A 17,027-nucleotide genomic window follows, 5' to 3' on the forward strand; every position below is an offset into this window, starting at 1 on the left:
TTTCTAACTGAAATATTAACTCCTACATCATGAGAAATATCTCTAATCCGAATAGCAACATCAGGTTAAACTCAAACCCTAAAGTCTCAACCCCAAACATTAGACCTAAACCCTATAAACTCTAAATCCCTAGTCTCCAGTCTCTCTTTCAGTTTTCTCCTGTTTCCTCGGAACATATTTCCTATCCGCTCGGAGGCGCGCGTGACGTCACGAGCATGCCGTTGAGGCCTCGCTAAGAAAAACGCAGAGAGGCGCGCGCACAGCAAGCAAAGCGGACAGAGCGCGCGCGCTGCGGGACATTTCCACACACGAACGCGCGCGCACACAGACACACACACACTCTCTCTCGCTCTCTCATACACACTCTCTCACACTCATGCACACACTTACCTGTGCGCGCGGACGCTGACACTCACACACACACTCTCTCTCTCTCGCACACACACGCACACACCTGTACACGCGCCCGCATCTGGCTTACACACTGTCCGGCGCGCGGCCCGTGCCACTCGGTGCGGCTCAGAGTGTGACCCGCGGCCGCGGGAGCTGCATGGAGGCAGCGTAACTCTGCGCAGGAGTCGAGCGGTGAGTGAAGCTCGGGCTGGGCTCGGGTTCTGCGTTTCTGCCACGCAGACTTTTTTTAAATAAAAGTTATGGTTGTTGTTGCATCTCGTGCCGTGAACTTTAGATAGAACTGAATAGAGAACCTGGTGGGTTTTTAAGGTGGTATTGGACAGAGGCTGGTGTGTGTGTGGTGTGTGTGTGTGTGTGGGGGGGGGGGGGGTGATTAGATTTGGTCTCCTTTAGTCCGTAGGTCGTAGAAGGAGCTGAAACTGAGGCTATAGACGATTTAGAGCAGTGAAGGAGTGCATGTCATTGTGCTGTAAGTGTGGTGTGTGTGTGTGTGTGTGTGTGTGTGTGTGTGTGTATGTGTGTATGCGCGATAGTCTGGAGATTTATTAGAGGCGTAAAACCCACGGATAAAGGTCGTGAGAATCCATCAGAGCGGAGAAGAGTCTGGACTTTTTGATCTCGGACATTTCTCTACTCCCAAACACACTCCAGTTTCTGGTAGATAGAACACACACACACACACACACACTCGCGTGCAGCGGTCCGGCGGCGCCTGGTCAGATCTCACTGACCTCGTGCTGATTTTCCAAGTGGAAACTAAAGGAGGTTTTAAAGCAGTTGTTGTTTATATTTTGGAACAGAGCCGTGTCGCGCCTAGAGCGTGGAATACACACGTTTTCCAACAAGAACCAACGTGTCCGAGTCTCGTTCCTGTGGACTGCACTCTCCGCGTGGTGTGTGTGGCGTTAGAGTTAGTTAGCAATTTTGTTTCCAGAAAAATATAAAACAACGAGATGTGTGTGTGTGTGTGTGTGTGTGTGTGTGTGTGTGTGTGTGAAGAACCGTCTAAAGATTCATAGAAACGTCACTTCAGTGTAAAGTTTCTTTAGTGATTTAAAATAAATAAATGAGCAGAAGTTTCCTCCGCGGCGTCGCTCTGAGACGCTCCTGTAGCCCCTTTATTTTTGACAGAGTCGTGTTTATGAATCGGATTTAATTCAGATTTATTTGAAGAGTTCAATTTATTGTTTGCCTTGGGTTAGGGTTGAAGCTGCACTGACATAGTGTGTATGTGTGTGTGTGTGTGGGGGGGGGGGGGTGGTTGTGTGTGTGTGTGTGTGTGTTTTGTTTATATGGAAATTTTTTAAATTCAGCAACAAATATTATCTTGCGACAATATTTTAAAAAATGCTATTTAAAAAATTAACAATATATTTTTGTGTAGATTTTTGCAAATCTCTGAATTTAAGGACACAGGTTAGTTATAAAATAATAGTTATAAAATAATAATATAATACTAATAACAACAATATAACAATCATAACAATAATAATAATAATAATAATAAAACACTAAATAAAAAAGAAGTTTTTTGCCGCATTTAAAAATAGCGCATAAAATGAAGAAAAAGAAGCACAGCGGAAGGCAACTTTGAAGTTCAGGAGAGAGAGAGAGAGAGAGAGAGAGAGAGAGAGAGAGAGAGAGCTCTTAAAAGCCTTTAGTCATTTGTCTTATTTATTTACGCGGGTTTTCTCCCTGGTGTCGGTCCGAGCGCAGAGCGGGGAATGGGCCGCAGACAGCGCGCGCCTCACACTTCGCCGTGCGCTCAGAACAGAGCTGAATTTAGCCATAAAAGTCCCGCACGATACCAGGAACCTACAAAGCCTCGCGCCGAAGAGTTGCGTTTAAACCGATTGTTTGTTTAAAATGTAAACACTCAAAAATTATATAGGGTTTAAAAATAATAAAATAAAATCTGTTTTAAAAACACACGCACGATTATAAACAACAGCGAGGCGCGTGCTGTAAATTATAATCTCTGCAGTTTGCAACAACGTTGTTTCCATTTGAGAAAAGGTAGGTCTCGAGGGAAGAGATGAAACTGTGTTTTCTTTGTTACTAAAGTACTGTGGTAATTCGTTTTATTTGATTAAATGTGAAAGGCATCGAGGGCCTCGCGGAGGAGTCGAGTTTAAAGAGGAGAGCGCAGTGTGTGTTTAATGACCTCGAACAGCGCGGGGATATTCACACTTTCACCGAATCCATAAAGGAATCCTCTTTATTGTTTACACTGGAGTTTTATGGACAGTATCGAAGCACATCCTGTTTGTGTTGATACAGGGTCGAAGGCGCTGTCGGTACGAGTTCACTTTAGAAACAACGGAACCGCGTGTTTTAACGCCATTGTAATGTTGTTGTAATTTACATTTTTAGTAGCCTTTATCAACACAGATATGTTATAAATATAGATGCACACACATACACACACACACACACACTTTTTCCTCCGTATCATTTGAACCCAGCAGCTTCTGTTTACACTCTGTGACCCTTTCATAAAAAAATGGACCAATAGAAACGCTCCAAAGCGCTCCGCGACTAAAACCTCTTCACACTGACGTCCATTGAACATTGAGAAGTTTTCGGCTCTGCTCTAAAGTGACTGTGGTTTTAGTTCTGTCTCTCTCTCTCTCTCTCTCTCTCTCTCTCTCTCGGGCCTGAGTGTGTGTTAAAGCAGTGTTTCGTTGTTTGCTGTGGTGTCGGTGTCGGGTCGGACGCTGCAGAGCTCCTCCATGTTTGATGTTCGCGCGTGTTTTAAACGCGTCAATCTTTTCGAGCGCGCGAGTGTTCTAAAAAATACAGAAATCGGAGCGTGCCCTGTTCACTCCGCTGTTCCCCGCGCGGCGCAGAGGACGGTGGCCTCTGGGGTTGAGTTTGAGAGAGAAGCGGAAAGAAGAAAAAAAAAATCAAACTGAAAAATAAACGTATAACAACGTCATTTTTTTATTTTGTGAAAAACGCAATAAATTCAGAAAAGAGGGAAAATTAAATAATAAAATAACAGCAGCAGAAAGAAGCGGATAAAGATTACATTGTTATTATATCATTCCTCTGTTGATTTTCTCTTTGTGTTGTTTCGTTTTTTTCTGAATTTCCTCGCGTCTCGAGCCGCTTTGTTGTGTTTGATCCCGTCATTAAATTAAAGTGTGATTATAGTTTTGAGACGTTCACGTGCACTATGATATTATCAGGTTATATAACGCGTTATAACAGTGTAATAAGGGGCCAGCTCAGCGCTGTGTGAGGGCTGTGTTTGTCTGGGGTTCTTCTGCTCACAGCTGGTTCTGTTCAGAGGTTCTTTATTCGAGGGACTGTGTCTCGCGCTGGGCCTGAGACGGATGTGAACAAAGCGGATGGGGAAGAGGTTTTAAAGAGAGCTAAAGAAATTAAAGTGAGACTGTCAGAGAAACAAAGTGGAGCCGGATCAGAGCCGTGTGTTACACCGGGATCAAGCGGAGATTCCCCTTTCTTCTGTTTTAGATTCGTTTCACACTTTCTTTCATTTCTTTTGTTTAAAGCGTTTCCGTGAATCACAGGTTTACAGCTCAATCTGCTTCAAAATAACAACAAAAACAGCCTGAAAACTGTAAACACCGAGCAGAAGATGAAGTCTACGGCCCGAAGAATGAAGACTAACAGCCTGCTACAGTTTAGAAAACAACCCGCTGAGATTTGCGTTTATACTAATAATAAAAAACGAATTATTTATTAGACGGTCATTTGGCGCGAACACTATATTAAATGTATTATATATAAATACACATGCTTTAATTTTTAGATATTTATTTTGTAAAATCATGAAGTAAAATTGTTTCCCGCGTTTTTTTCTGAGACCAACATCAGATAAATGTGTAAGTGTTAAACATAATAATAATAAATACATTCCTAATCCGTTGTGAATTTTAACAGGAGTGTGTGTGTGTGTGTGTGTGTGTGTGTGTGTGTCCTCTATGATCTCAGAGGGAGAATTCTGAGAGACCTGAGAAATGAAGTGATGAAAATAAAAGTAAACCAAGAGAAATAAAAGAGTAAATAACTACGAGATAAAGCTCTTTAACACGCAGCGTAACTTTAGCATTTTGTTGTAGTTTGTGGATCAGAGGCTTGAAGGCTGCACTCTGGAAGTTTCTAATCAGTGATGACCCTTTATTACCGTCGGAGGAGTTCGTTATTGATATAAAACACAGCGCGAGGCGAGGGTGGAATTACCATCATTTAAAATAATAAATAAATACATTCCACTTAAATAAAATAATTAATTTGAATATGTTTCAATGAAAATGGCGCATATTTGAATATAAATAAACACTTATAAATACAAATACAATTTGAAGGAAAATGAGGATCTAAAATTAAACAAATGAATATAATAACGTTATAATAATATTAATGTAATAAATAAATCAGATGTTTACCGTCATTCAGTCATTTTCTTGTTGTAGTGTCTTCAGTGGCTCGAGGCGCTAAAGACTGGCGCCTGCTGAAATTAAATCCGGATTATAATCATCCGATTATATCACTTCACTTTTATAATCCCTGAAAAACGAGAATCTCTCTCTCTCTCTCTCTTTCTCTCTCTCTCTCTCTCTCTAAACAGTCGCATGTAAAGTCTCCAGGTTTAAATTCTGGAAGCGCTTCAGAATCTTTATAATATTCACATTTATAAAGAACTGGATTATATCAATCATATAATTACCTTATTATACTCGCATTAAGACATGTTTTATTCTGTAATTTACTGAACCCAGAGAAGTAGAACATTATTAGAATTACAACAACAACAAGAAGAAAAGAGACTCCAACATATTTCTGTTTAAATCAAAAAAAGGAGTTTTTCTAAATTTTCTAATTTTTTATAAACGTCATTAACATGTTTATGAAGCGCATATTAATAATGAAGTGTATAAACACGTGCCAGAAGCTTTACACAGAGCGCATCTGCTGTGAGAGTGAAGTTCTCAGGAGAAATCTTCAAAGACACGAATAAAGACAGTGTCCCGTGAGGCGCTGGACCCCGATGATCACCTGATGATCATGTGATTTATAATAAATAATAACTGTGGAGAAAACACACCTCAGAAAAATATGGCATTTTGCATTTTAATTAAAAAGTAAAGTTTTATTTTATTTTTAAACTTTTCTTTCCCCGGGCCTCGTCTGTTGCTTTGTAAAATCACGAGTAAAATTCAGTAATGAACTGTTATTGTATTCATTTATTAAAGAATGGAGAAGTGTGTTTTCTGTGGAGAACGTGTCACTGACCCCCCGCCCCCCCCCCCCCCTCCCCCCATTGGTCCAGGACCGTGCTGTGTGAGGACACTGTGTGTTTTAAACTCGTGTCTGAATTATAGATGTGAAGTGTGTGTGAAAATGTGCAGCTCTTTGCTTTGGTGTTTGTCTGTGGGTGTTTGTAGCACGTGTATTTACAGAGTGTAAAGCCACAGCGCGCTTTAAATCTTCAGCCCTTCATTCGGAATGACCAGAGGAGGCTTTAAAACACAGCCCTTTATTCAGCTGCAGCGGCAAACAAACAAAAACAAAAAAGAGCGGCAAAAAAATGAAGGATCCCAGACAGGCGCCAAAACGAATCACTTTCAGAAAATTCACAAAAACGAGAAGATTCAGAAATGACAAATTAATCCACGGCACAGAGCAGATTTGTCTCTCAGACTCAACTAGTGCAACTACCTCGTGATTTAGAAAGTCTAGAGTTATTATCCGTCACAGAAAAACAGACAGAAATGTGAAATTCACCTTTTAAAGATAAAAGATAAAGAAAGTCACGAGCGGAACAATGACGGTCTGAGGCTATTTTACATTACAGATGCCACGTCATAATTAGCGCACACGTCATAATACAGACACTATTACTATTAAATATGATCTTAAAAGACGCCTGTTTTAGTAATAACAATAAATAACGGCAAATAAAAGTCATAATGCACATTAAATAAATACCGCTCATCGCGTGAAACACTGGAGTTGATGGTATTTGAACCCGCACTGTGTAAGTGTTTGCGGAATGAAGTAAAACATTCACTAACACGAGCCTAGTTTACATTTATGAATATTTAATAATAATAATTGTCGTATATTTTCTGCGTCTTTATCAACTGTATTTATGTTTGTGTAATAAACGCTGTTTACAGAAAACAAATCGAATGTTTACTGGAGCCTTGAAATACTTCGGGGTAAAAATATCGATCATGGCATAAATAATCGATCGCAGATAACTGCATTATCTAGAAAGCGATTTTAATCTTATTTCACGTGAATTATTAAAACACACTGAATGTGGTAAATATCACATCGTTGGAGCCGGCGGTTTCTGAAGAGACACGGAGATCAATGATCAATAACGTAGTGATAATTACCTCATGTTATTTCTCAAAGACGTTCAGTGGAAATAAAATGGTTAATTCCTAATCACTAATAAAACGAAGCTGTATGGTTTTTTTTTAAAATTCCACTTCAACAGGGTGCTGTATCACATTCTCTTTCTCTCGCAGCGGCTCACGTGTGCGTTCAGCGTCGGAGTGAAATTGAGTCTTTATTATTCATTGGACGGAGGAGAAGTATTTGCTTCTTTTGGGAACATGTTTAATTTGGTGTTTTACTGAATGATCCGGATAAATGTAAACACACACAATAATAACCTCATACCGTTAATGGCCACGGTGTATTAACAAAGTTAATCTCAGGTAAAGACCCAGACCAAGACTTTGACAAAGAAATGGAGCTTCGTTTTAAATTGATACAGCGCTTTGAAACAAAAAGCCACTGAAACGAAGTTATTTTGAGGTATTTGTGTAAAATGTAGACGTATGACGCGGTGCACTGTGTATTTTCTCCTGTCAATAAAAACAGTAGGAATAATGATGTCAAATGTAAACACAGTTTCTAGTTGATTTCGGTTTGTGTTTCTGCGCCGCGGTCAGCGCTCGGTGGAGTATTGATCTTTATGGCGGTAATGTCGCTGATAATAAGCTGATATCGATTGTATTGATAATGATAAAAGGGCTGATTATGGCGAGTGTGTTTGTGTGCGGTGATTATATTAATGAACGTGGACTGATGTTGACGCGGGGCTTTGTCTTTTGATGTAAACAGAACGCGCCGTTTTCTCCGCGTCTCGAGAGGATCGCTGTGCGTTGTTTGCGTCTTTCTTTTTCTCCGCGACCTACGTCCTGGGAAACGCATCTAATGACGTCACGTGTGAGCTACAGAGGTGAAGATTAAGTAGAAATGATGGACGTGCCGCTGAAACACGCTGTCATTTTATTCCTCTGTTCATTCCTCCGTTCATTCACCCGTTCATCCACGCGCCGGGTCGCGGAGAGTCGAGTCATGAATTAAACCATTTTATATTTAACTCTAAATGAACGCGGATGGTATTGGTTTTTGTGTCTGAACTCAAACAGGGATCAACATTCGTTCATATTTAATATTTAAAATGGCCACGTGGCTTAGTAAAATATATTAATATTATCTTCATCTGTTTAAATTTACACTTTTTTTCCCCCCGGAAATAAAAAGGTTCTGTTAGAGATGCTTCACTGTGATTTTCAAACAACAGTGAATTTACATCTAAATTAATGATAGAACAACAGAATTACAGCGTGCGCAGCATTAATTATATTATTACTTCTTCTTCTTCTTTTATTATTATTATTATTGATATTGATTATAATTTTTTTTATATTATTCTTATATTTTTACATTTATATTATATTTGGAATGTTACCGCTGACCATGAAGGTGTTAGTTCAGTGAAGCGCTGCACTGCGCATGCTCAGTTCCAGAAGCGCCAGTGTTTTGTTTATTATCTCTTTCAGAAAAATACAGCGAAATTCTCGAGGTCTTTAGCCGCGCGCCGTAAATACGTTCTGCTCTCGGCCTCTGCATCTTTTCAGAAGAGAACCTTTAATATAGAGTTTAAAAGTTTAGAACTATGTACTTAGGCGGAAAGAAGAGAGCATTTTAAACCAAGATTCTTTCTCTCTTTCTTTCTTTCTTTCTTTCTGTTTTTATTGCTCGGTGTTTCTCTTTTCTCTCGTGTAACACTCGTCTAAAGCAGGAGCGCAGTGTCAGAGGAGCGCGAGGTCAAGGCGGAGATGATGCGGAGCGTGTGGAAAGTCCCTGTAAACGATGGGGTTTTATTTTATACCTCATCAAACATCCCTGAACTCTTTAAAAATTAACCGTATTAGTGTGTGTGTGTGTGTGTGTGTGTGTGAGAGAATTCTATTTCTGAATTTCTAAATATTTCTTATTAACCCTGTGCTGACTTTGAAGAAGGCCGTTGATGAACCTGAGACTGACAGAAGAGTGTGGAGCTGGTGTCTGAATGATTTAGAGGAGTTCATTCTGATCTGTTGTTCTTTGTGTGTGTGTGAGTGTGTGGAGGGGGGATGAATATGTGGATTAACCAGTCAGATGTGATGAGGACTAAAAGGGGGGCAGTCTAGAACACTGAGGACAAAGTGGGGACAGTCTAGAACATTGGGTACGAAGGGGGGACAGTCTAAAACATTGAGAAAAAAGGGGAAACAGTCTAGAACCCTGAGGACGAAGGGGGGGCAGTCTATAACATTGAGGACGAAGGGGGGGGGGGCAGTCTATAACATTGAGGACGAAGGGGGGGCAGTCTAGAACACTGAGGAGGAAGGGAGCAGTCTAGAACACTGAGGACGAAGTGGGGACAGTCTAGAACACTGAGAATACAGGGCAAAATTCTAGATAAATCTGCACAGTGCAGACATTAGAGAGGCATGACTGAGCAGAACATTCTAGAACAGTGTGAATGAAGGAGAGGCTTATAAGTTAGGGATTAAATTTAGGGGTTAAGACTAATTCTACGTGTTGGTACAAGGTGGATTTGGAACAGAGCCCAGCTCAGTGTACTGCAGCAGGGTGATGTGTTTATTGCTCATATTTGTGTTCATTCAGAAGCTCTGCATCTTTTAAGGTGGAGCGGTGTGTGTGAGTGAGAAGCGACTGCATCTTTTAATGTGGAGCGGTGTGTGTGAGTAAGAAGCGACTGTATCTTTTAAGGTGGAGCGGTGTGTGTGAGTAAGAAGTGACTGTATCTTTAAGGTGGAGCGGTGTGTGTGAGTAAGAAGCGAGTGTATCTTTAAGGTGGAGCGGTGTGTGTGAGTAAGAAGCGAGTGTGTCTTTAAGGTGGAGCGGTGTTTGTGAGTAAGAAGTGACTGTATCTTTAAGGTGGAGCTGTGTGTGTGAGTAAGAAGTGACTGTATCTTTTAAGGTGGAGCGGTGTGTGTGAGTAAGAAGCGTCTGTATCTTTTAATGTGGAGCGGTGTGTGTGAGTAAGAAGCGACTGTATTTTTTAATGTGGAGCGGTGTGTGTGAGTAAGAAGCGACTGTATCTTTTAAGGTGGAGCGGTGTGTGTGAGTAAGAAGTGACTGTATCTTTTAAGGTGGAGCGGTGTGTGTGAGTAAGAAGTGACTGTATCTTTAAGGTGGAGCGGTGCGTGTGAGTAAGAAGTGACTGTATCTTTAAGGTGGAGCGGTGCGTGTGAGTAAGAAGCGAATGTATCTTTTAAGGTGGAGCGGTGTGTGTGAGTAAGAAGTGACTGTATCTTTAAGGTGGAGCAGTGTATGTGAGTAAGAAGCGACTGTATCTTTTAAGGTGGAGCGGTGTGTGTGAGTAACAAGCGACTGTATCTTTTAATGTGGAGCAGTGTGTGTGAGTAACAAGCGACTGTATCTTTTAATGTGGAGCGGTGTGTGTGAGAATAAGAAGCGAGTGTATCTTTAAGGTGGAGCGGTGTGTGTGAGTAACAAGCGACTGTATCTTTTAATGTGGAGCGATGTGTGTGAGAATAAGAAGCGAGTGTATCTCTAAGGTGGAGCGGTGTGTGTGAGTAACAAGCGACTGTATCTTTTAATGTGGAGCGGTGTGTGTGAGAATAAGAAGCGAGTGTATCTTTAAGGTGGAGCGGTGTGTGTGAGAATAAGAAGCGAGTGTATCTTTAAGGTGGAGCGGTGTGTGTGAGTAAGAAGTGACTGTATCTTTAATGTGGAGCGGTGTGTGTGAGTAAGAAGTGACTGTATCTTTTAAGGTGGAGCGGTGTGTGTGAGTAAGAAGCGACTGTATATTTTAAGGTAGAGCGGTGTGTGTGAGTAAGAAGTGACTGTATCTTTAAGGTGGAGCGGTGTGTGTGAGTAAGAAGTGACTGTATCTTTAAGGTGGAGCGGTGTGTGTGAGTAACAAGCGACTGTATCTTTTAATGTGGAGCGGTGTGTGTGAGTAACAAGCGACTGCATCTTTTAATGTTCAGCGGTGTGTGTGAGAATAAGAAGCGAGTGTATCTTTAAGGTGGAGCGGTGTGTGTGAGTAACAAGCGACTGTATCTTTTAATGTGGAGCGGTGTGTGTGAGTAACAAGCGACTGTATCTTTTAATGTGGAGCGATGTGTGTGAGAATAAGAAGCGAGTGTATCTTTAAGGTAGAGCGGTGTGTGTGAGTAACAAGCGACTGTATCTTTTAAGGTGGAGCGGTGTGTGTGAGAATAAGAAGCGAGTGTATCTTTAATGTGGAGCGGTGTGTGTGAGAATAAGAAGCGAGTGTATCTTTAAGGTGGAGCGGTGTGTGTGAGTAAGAAGTGACTGTATCTTTAAGGTGGAGCAGTGTGTGTGAGTAAGAAGTGACTGTATCTTTAAGGTGGAGCGGTGTGTGTGAGTAAGAAGCGACTGTATCTTTTAAAGTGGAGCGGTGTGTGTGAGTAAGAAGCAAGTGTATCTTTTAAGGTGGAGCGGTGTGTGTGAGTAAGAAGCGACTGTATCTTTTAATGTGGAGCGGTGTGTGTGAGTAAGAAGCGACTGTATCTTGTTGGTGTCTGAAGTGTAAATTGTCTGTAAGTGTTTATTCACTGTTTGAATTCCCACAGAAACTCATGTGTAACTCGAGCTTTTTAGTTTTGTAGCGCTCTGTGTTTACTTTCATGCAGTTAGCGCTCTCCTGAATTTAGAGTCAGTTCCACCTTAAGTAATGTAACTGTAACAGCAAAAATAAGTCAGTGTTACCCCCCTATGGAGCAGGAATAGGGCAACATCCTCATCTCGGTTGGTGCTTTTCAGCATTTGGAGTCTCTCCTCCATCTACACGCCTCCAGAAGATGTTGTCTGCCATGGCTCAGAGAGAGAGAGAGAGAGAGAGAGAGAATGTCTGAGTCAATTCAAACTAGTTTTTTTAATTGGAGGGACACAGGAACACCCTCTGAAATCAGACACATCAAAACTTTAAATGATGTGTGATGTAAAAAGTGAAATATGAAATAATAATATACAGTTTGTACTTAATTCTAAAAGTAATGACATTTTTAAAGATAAATAACAAACACATTATTGTTTTGTTTTATTTTTGTTAATAAACACTCAGAAAAATACTGAAATCAACACGACACAACACAACACGACCCTTTGGGTTAAGGATTAGTGGTTAAAAGTAATGATGCAGGTTAGGGATTGGGGTTCTGATCCAGGGATTAGTGATTGGGGATTATTGTTTAGGAATAACAGGCAGAGTGGGGATAGGGATTAAGGAAGGGTCCCCAGACAGGGATTAAACCTAGTCCTGGACTACACTGCAGTTTGAATTGTCATATTCCATTGAAAGGATGATTTAATCCAAGGCTAATCCCTGTCTGGGAAACCAGCATTAAGAGTTCAGTGTAGGGGTTAGGGATTAAGGGTTACTGTTCAGTTTTTATGAGTTTGGATGGGTTTAGTGATTAGGGGTCCAGGTCTAGGGATTAGGGATTAGGGTTTAATGTGAGTTTCAGTATTTCTGTCGTTACGTCTGTGTCTGATTAGCACAGAGGCTAATTCGCTTGCCCTCCTGAGGCCTGGATCTTAAGGTTTAAGATTAGGGATAAAGAGTTAGTGTGTAGGGATTAGGGATAAAAAGTTAGCGTGTAGGGATTAGGGATAAAGAGTTAGCGCGTAGGGATTAGGGATAAAGAGTTAGCGCGTAGGGATTAGGGATAAAGAGTTAGCGCGTAGGGATTAGGGATAAAGAGTTAGCGTGTAGGGATTAGGGATAAAGAGTTAGCGTGTAGGGATTAGGGATAAAGGGTTAGCGTGTAGGGATTAGGGATAGAGGGTTAGCGTGTAGGGATTAGGGATAAAGGGTCAGCGTGTAGGGATTAGGGGTAAAGGGTTAGCACGTAGGGATTAGGGGTAAAGGGTTAGCACGTAGGGATTAGGGGTAAAGGGTTAGCACGTAGGGATTAGGGATAAAGGGTTAGCACGTAGGGATTAGGGATAAAGGGTTAGCACGTAGGGATTAGGGATAAAGGGTTAGCACGTAGGGATTAGGGATAAAGGGTTAGCATGTAGGGATTAGGGATGAAGAGTTAGCGTGTAGGGATTAGGGATTACGAGTTAGCATGTAGGGATTAGGGATAAAGAGTTAGCGTGTAGGGATTAGGGATAAAAAGTTAGCGTGTAGGGATTAGGGATAAAGATTTAGCGTGTAGGGATTAGGGATAAAGAGTTAGCGTGTAGGGATTAGGGATAAAGGGTTAGCGTGTAGGGATTAGGGATAAAGGGTTAGCGTGTAGGGATTAGGGATAAAGGGTTAGCGTGTAGGGATTAGGGATAGAGGGTTAGCGTGTAGGGATTAGGGATAAAGGGTTAGCACGTAGGGATTAGGGGTAAAGGGTTAGCACATAGGGATTAGGGATAAAGAGTTAGCGTGTAGGGATTAGGGATAAAGGGTTAGGGTGTAGGGATTAGGGATAAAGGGTTAGCACATAGGGATTAGGGATAAAGGGTTAGCATGTAGGGATTAGGGATGAAGAGTTAGTGTGTAGGGATTAGATACAGTATAAGAGTTAGGGTGCAAGGATTAAGATTATGAATTTAGATTAAATATATAGAGTTAGGGTGTAGGGAAAATTTATGTAGTGTAAATATATGAATTAGGGATTAGAGATTAGGGATTACAGGAGAGAGTATAGTGAATGTAATATTAGGCCTGTCAGAGTGTGTTTAGGATGAGTTTGGGACACAGCCATGTGCCATCAACTCTGGTTAGAGGTCAGGGCTTTAGGATTAGGGATTAGATGTTAGCTGTTCCTGAGTTATGATTTATGGGATTAGGTATTAAAGTCTTTCCTTTAGCGGTTAGTGATTAGTGTTAAAATAATTAACCCTCCACACGGCCCAATCAGTTTGGGAAACAGATTAGGGATTGAGTTTGGGGTTTAATGATTATGGATTAGTTTTAAATTAAATTAAACCCTTTGTGTGTGTGTGTGTGTGTGTGTGTGTGTGTGTGTTCAGGATGGATTCGGAACGCAGCCGTGCTCCATCAGCTCGGGAGATGGAGGCACCATTCCACCTACAGAGGAACAACACTCAGAACACAACACACACTCGAGAACCAGAACAATCCAGCAGTGAATCAACAGATACAGAGACCACAGGTACACTCCCTCCCCAAACACACACACACACACACACACACACACACACACACACAGTCCTACAGCTGTAGTGTTGTGTTTGTTGTTTGCTGCAGATAAGGAGCGAGTGTGTGGCGCAGCAGAGGATCAGAAACAGAAGAAGGCGCGCAGACAGCGCACACACTTCACCAGCGCGCAGCTGCAGGAGCTGGAGAGCACCTTCCAGAGGAACAGATATCCTGACATGAGCACGCGGGAGGAGATCGCCGTCTGGACCAACCTCACAGAGGCACGAGTCCGGGTAACTGCTTTAAAAATAATAATAATAATAATAATACTTTTATTATGAATAAGAAGAGTGAATTTCCAAAAATTTTAGGTTGATCCTATGTTATGATGGTTTGCTTGTGTTGCTAATTCAATGCCTTATTATCACGTACCTATGGTAAAGTGTTGTTAAGTAATGCTATGGTATCCCAAAAAGGTGGCTAAGTTGTTGCTATGGTAGCCCCAGTAGTGTCTCAGGTGGTGTTGCTATGGTGTTCCAAATAGTGGCTTGTGTATTGCTACACATAATATTTGCTCTAGGGTGTTGTTGCTATAGTATCCCAGGTAGGTGTAAAGGTGTTGCTATGGAATCCCAGGTACTTGCTAGTGTTATTGTTAGTGCAGGGTGTGGCTCTAGTGCTCCAGGTTCTTGCTATGATGTTGTTATACCATTGTTACCATTTCCATTGTTGGTTATTAGGCTGTTTGTTGGTGTTTGGTTGTCGATGTACTCTTAAGTAGTTTTAAAATGTTGAAACATGAATTTATGCTTAGCTACTCAGCTGCAAGGCAGTTTTTGTGTCATGCTAGGTGTACCTGCTCTGTGGGGGTCCTGAGCATTGAAGAACAGGGTAAAAAAAAAGTATGCAGAGTAACAAAAGGACTACAGTCTTATGCTGCTGTGTGTCTCTCCCTGGTGTTTTCGCAGGTGTGGTTTAAGAACCGCCGAGCGAAGTGGCGTAAGCGAGAGCGTAATCAGCAGATGGACCTGTGTAAGGGGGGATACCTGCCTCAGTTCGGGGGGCTGGTCCAACCATACGAAGACGTGTACCCAGCGTACGGCTACAACAACTGGACCAACAAGGGCCTGGGCCCTGCACAGCTGGCCTCCAAGAGCTTTCCATTCTTCAATTCCATGAGCCCGCTGACCTCGCAGTCCGTCTTCTCCGCCCCCACCTCCATCTCCTCCATGAGCATGGCGTCCAGCATGGCATCCAGCATGGCACACTCGGCTGTGCCCACTGTGCCAAACAATATCGGCAACATCGGCAACCTCAACGGCATCGCAACGTCCTCCATGAGCCCGGGCCCCTGTCCCTACGGCCCTCCGCCAGCTCCGTACTCGGTTTACAGGGACTCCTGCAGCTCCACTATCGCCCCCCTCAGGCTGAAGCCCAAACAGCACCCTACCTTCAGCTATAGCCCTGGGTCCTGCCAGTACAACAGCTAATACACACACACACACACACACAAACACACACACACACACTGCGGAAGATATCTCCCCCAAGTCTCAAACATCACCTCCAACGTCATCCTCCCTGTCCCAATATTCACCCCCTTTCCTGTTCACGTCTGTTCCACCACTGGGCCGAACGATTCCAAGTAAAGACCGCTTCAGCACACATTTCCACACGGACATGGTTTTGCTTTGAACACTTATACACTTCCTCTTTCTATGGATGTGTTCAGCCTGGCATCTCTGGTACGGTTTGCGATCCAGGCTGAGAGCTGGGGAACTGTTCTGGTGGGTGTGCTTAACGAAAACAGGGATTTGACACAATGAACCAGTACTAACTCCTCAGCCCCACTGTGGAGGAGAGACCTGAGTTTGTAAACGGCAGCTGCTTTTCAGAAGAACGAACCCCTAATGCACTCCATAACTCATCAATCTCCCATTAAAGGTTAAGAATGTTTTTCCTCCTCCTGAATGTTTTGTTTTTAATAGCGATGGTCTGTGTAGTCACTCGTGTGTGTTTGATATATTGTGCGACAGTATCAGGATTTTTCATGGAAACAGGTCAGAGACAATTCACAGAGCGTAGGGCATCATTCCAGTGCTGAGAAGATGTAGGTTCATTTATTACTTCTGTTAAACAATTCTCATTCTAACTGTCCGGCTTTAGCTAATGCTCACAAGAACGTTTCCTTGTAACCGACCGGCGTCCAATGGGAGATAAGCTAAAGAGCATTTCTCTAAATTCAGCTTTGAAGAAAATTAACACAGAGGCCAAACTGTCTTCATTTTCCTGAGAACTTTTAAATAGATGTGAATTATACAATAAAAGTTCAACACATTCCACAAAATTGCATTTAAATCTGTATTTAACACAAACATTGACAGTGAACGAACACACACACACACACACACACATGCAGTGCTGTTCCTTCTTTTCCCCCACCCCACCCCCAATTATCCTGCAGGTCTAGGGGATCAAACAAGTGACCTTCCAGCCCAAACCCACTTCTCTAACAGTTACTCCATGGCTGCCCTCCTGAAAAGGAAGGAAGGTTTGTGCACGTGGGAAAAGAGCTGATACGAGAACGAGGAAAAATCATGAAACTGTCGCATAACAAAACAAAGATGTGTGGCTATTCCCCAAAATGCCCTCCCCCATTTACACAGGAACGAGACAGAGCTGCTTACAGTTATAGACACCTAAGCAAGTGAAAACTTCACACATCTAGTCGACCCATCATGGCTCTGTAATAAGGAGTTCCTGTAGAGAGTTTTAGAAAAGTAATTTAAGGACTTTTCTGTCCTGATTACATTGAATGTTTGGCCCAAACGTGGCCCATCTGCAGTCCTCTTATGACCCACATTTGGCCTTTAGTGACACCATTCACTCAGGGTGAGTCTGACTGCCATGACTCCACCTTAAATGGGTCAGATATCAGAGTCAGAGTCAGAGGTGTGTTGTGGAACAAATCTGGGCCCACGGGCTGTGATCCAATTCAAGCTGGCTCATGGCGTCTAGCCCACGTCCGGCCCAAACCACACTCGCCAGTGCCGTAACTAAGCCATAACTGAGCACAAAATGGCACAGGTCAGAACGCGTCTGCTCTAATAGTCTGCTCGACGGTTATCGATCCGTCCATTATAAAGTTCTCTCCGACTGTAAAGGGCAGCTTTTG

General features: G+C 42.3%; 1 protein-coding gene across 1 annotated transcript; it reads left to right on the plus strand.

Moving 5' to 3' along the window:
• Positions 1–445: 445 nt before the first annotated feature.
• Positions 446–15,342, plus strand: pitx1 (paired-like homeodomain 1). The gene is made up of 4 exons (XM_066646056.1): positions 446–585; positions 13,723–13,865; positions 13,961–14,145; positions 14,821–15,342. The coding sequence occupies exons 2-4, from the start codon at positions 13,724–13,726 to the stop codon at positions 15,340–15,342; spliced, it is 849 nt and encodes a 282-aa protein (XP_066502153.1). The 5' UTR covers positions 446–585; position 13,723.
• The last annotated feature ends 1,685 nt before the right edge of the window (positions 15,343–17,027 follow it).

Source organism: Hoplias malabaricus, chromosome 15 (assembly GCF_029633855.1).
Source record: "Hoplias malabaricus isolate fHopMal1 chromosome 15, fHopMal1.hap1, whole genome shotgun sequence".
NCBI lineage: Eukaryota > Metazoa > Chordata > Actinopteri > Characiformes > Erythrinidae > Hoplias > Hoplias malabaricus.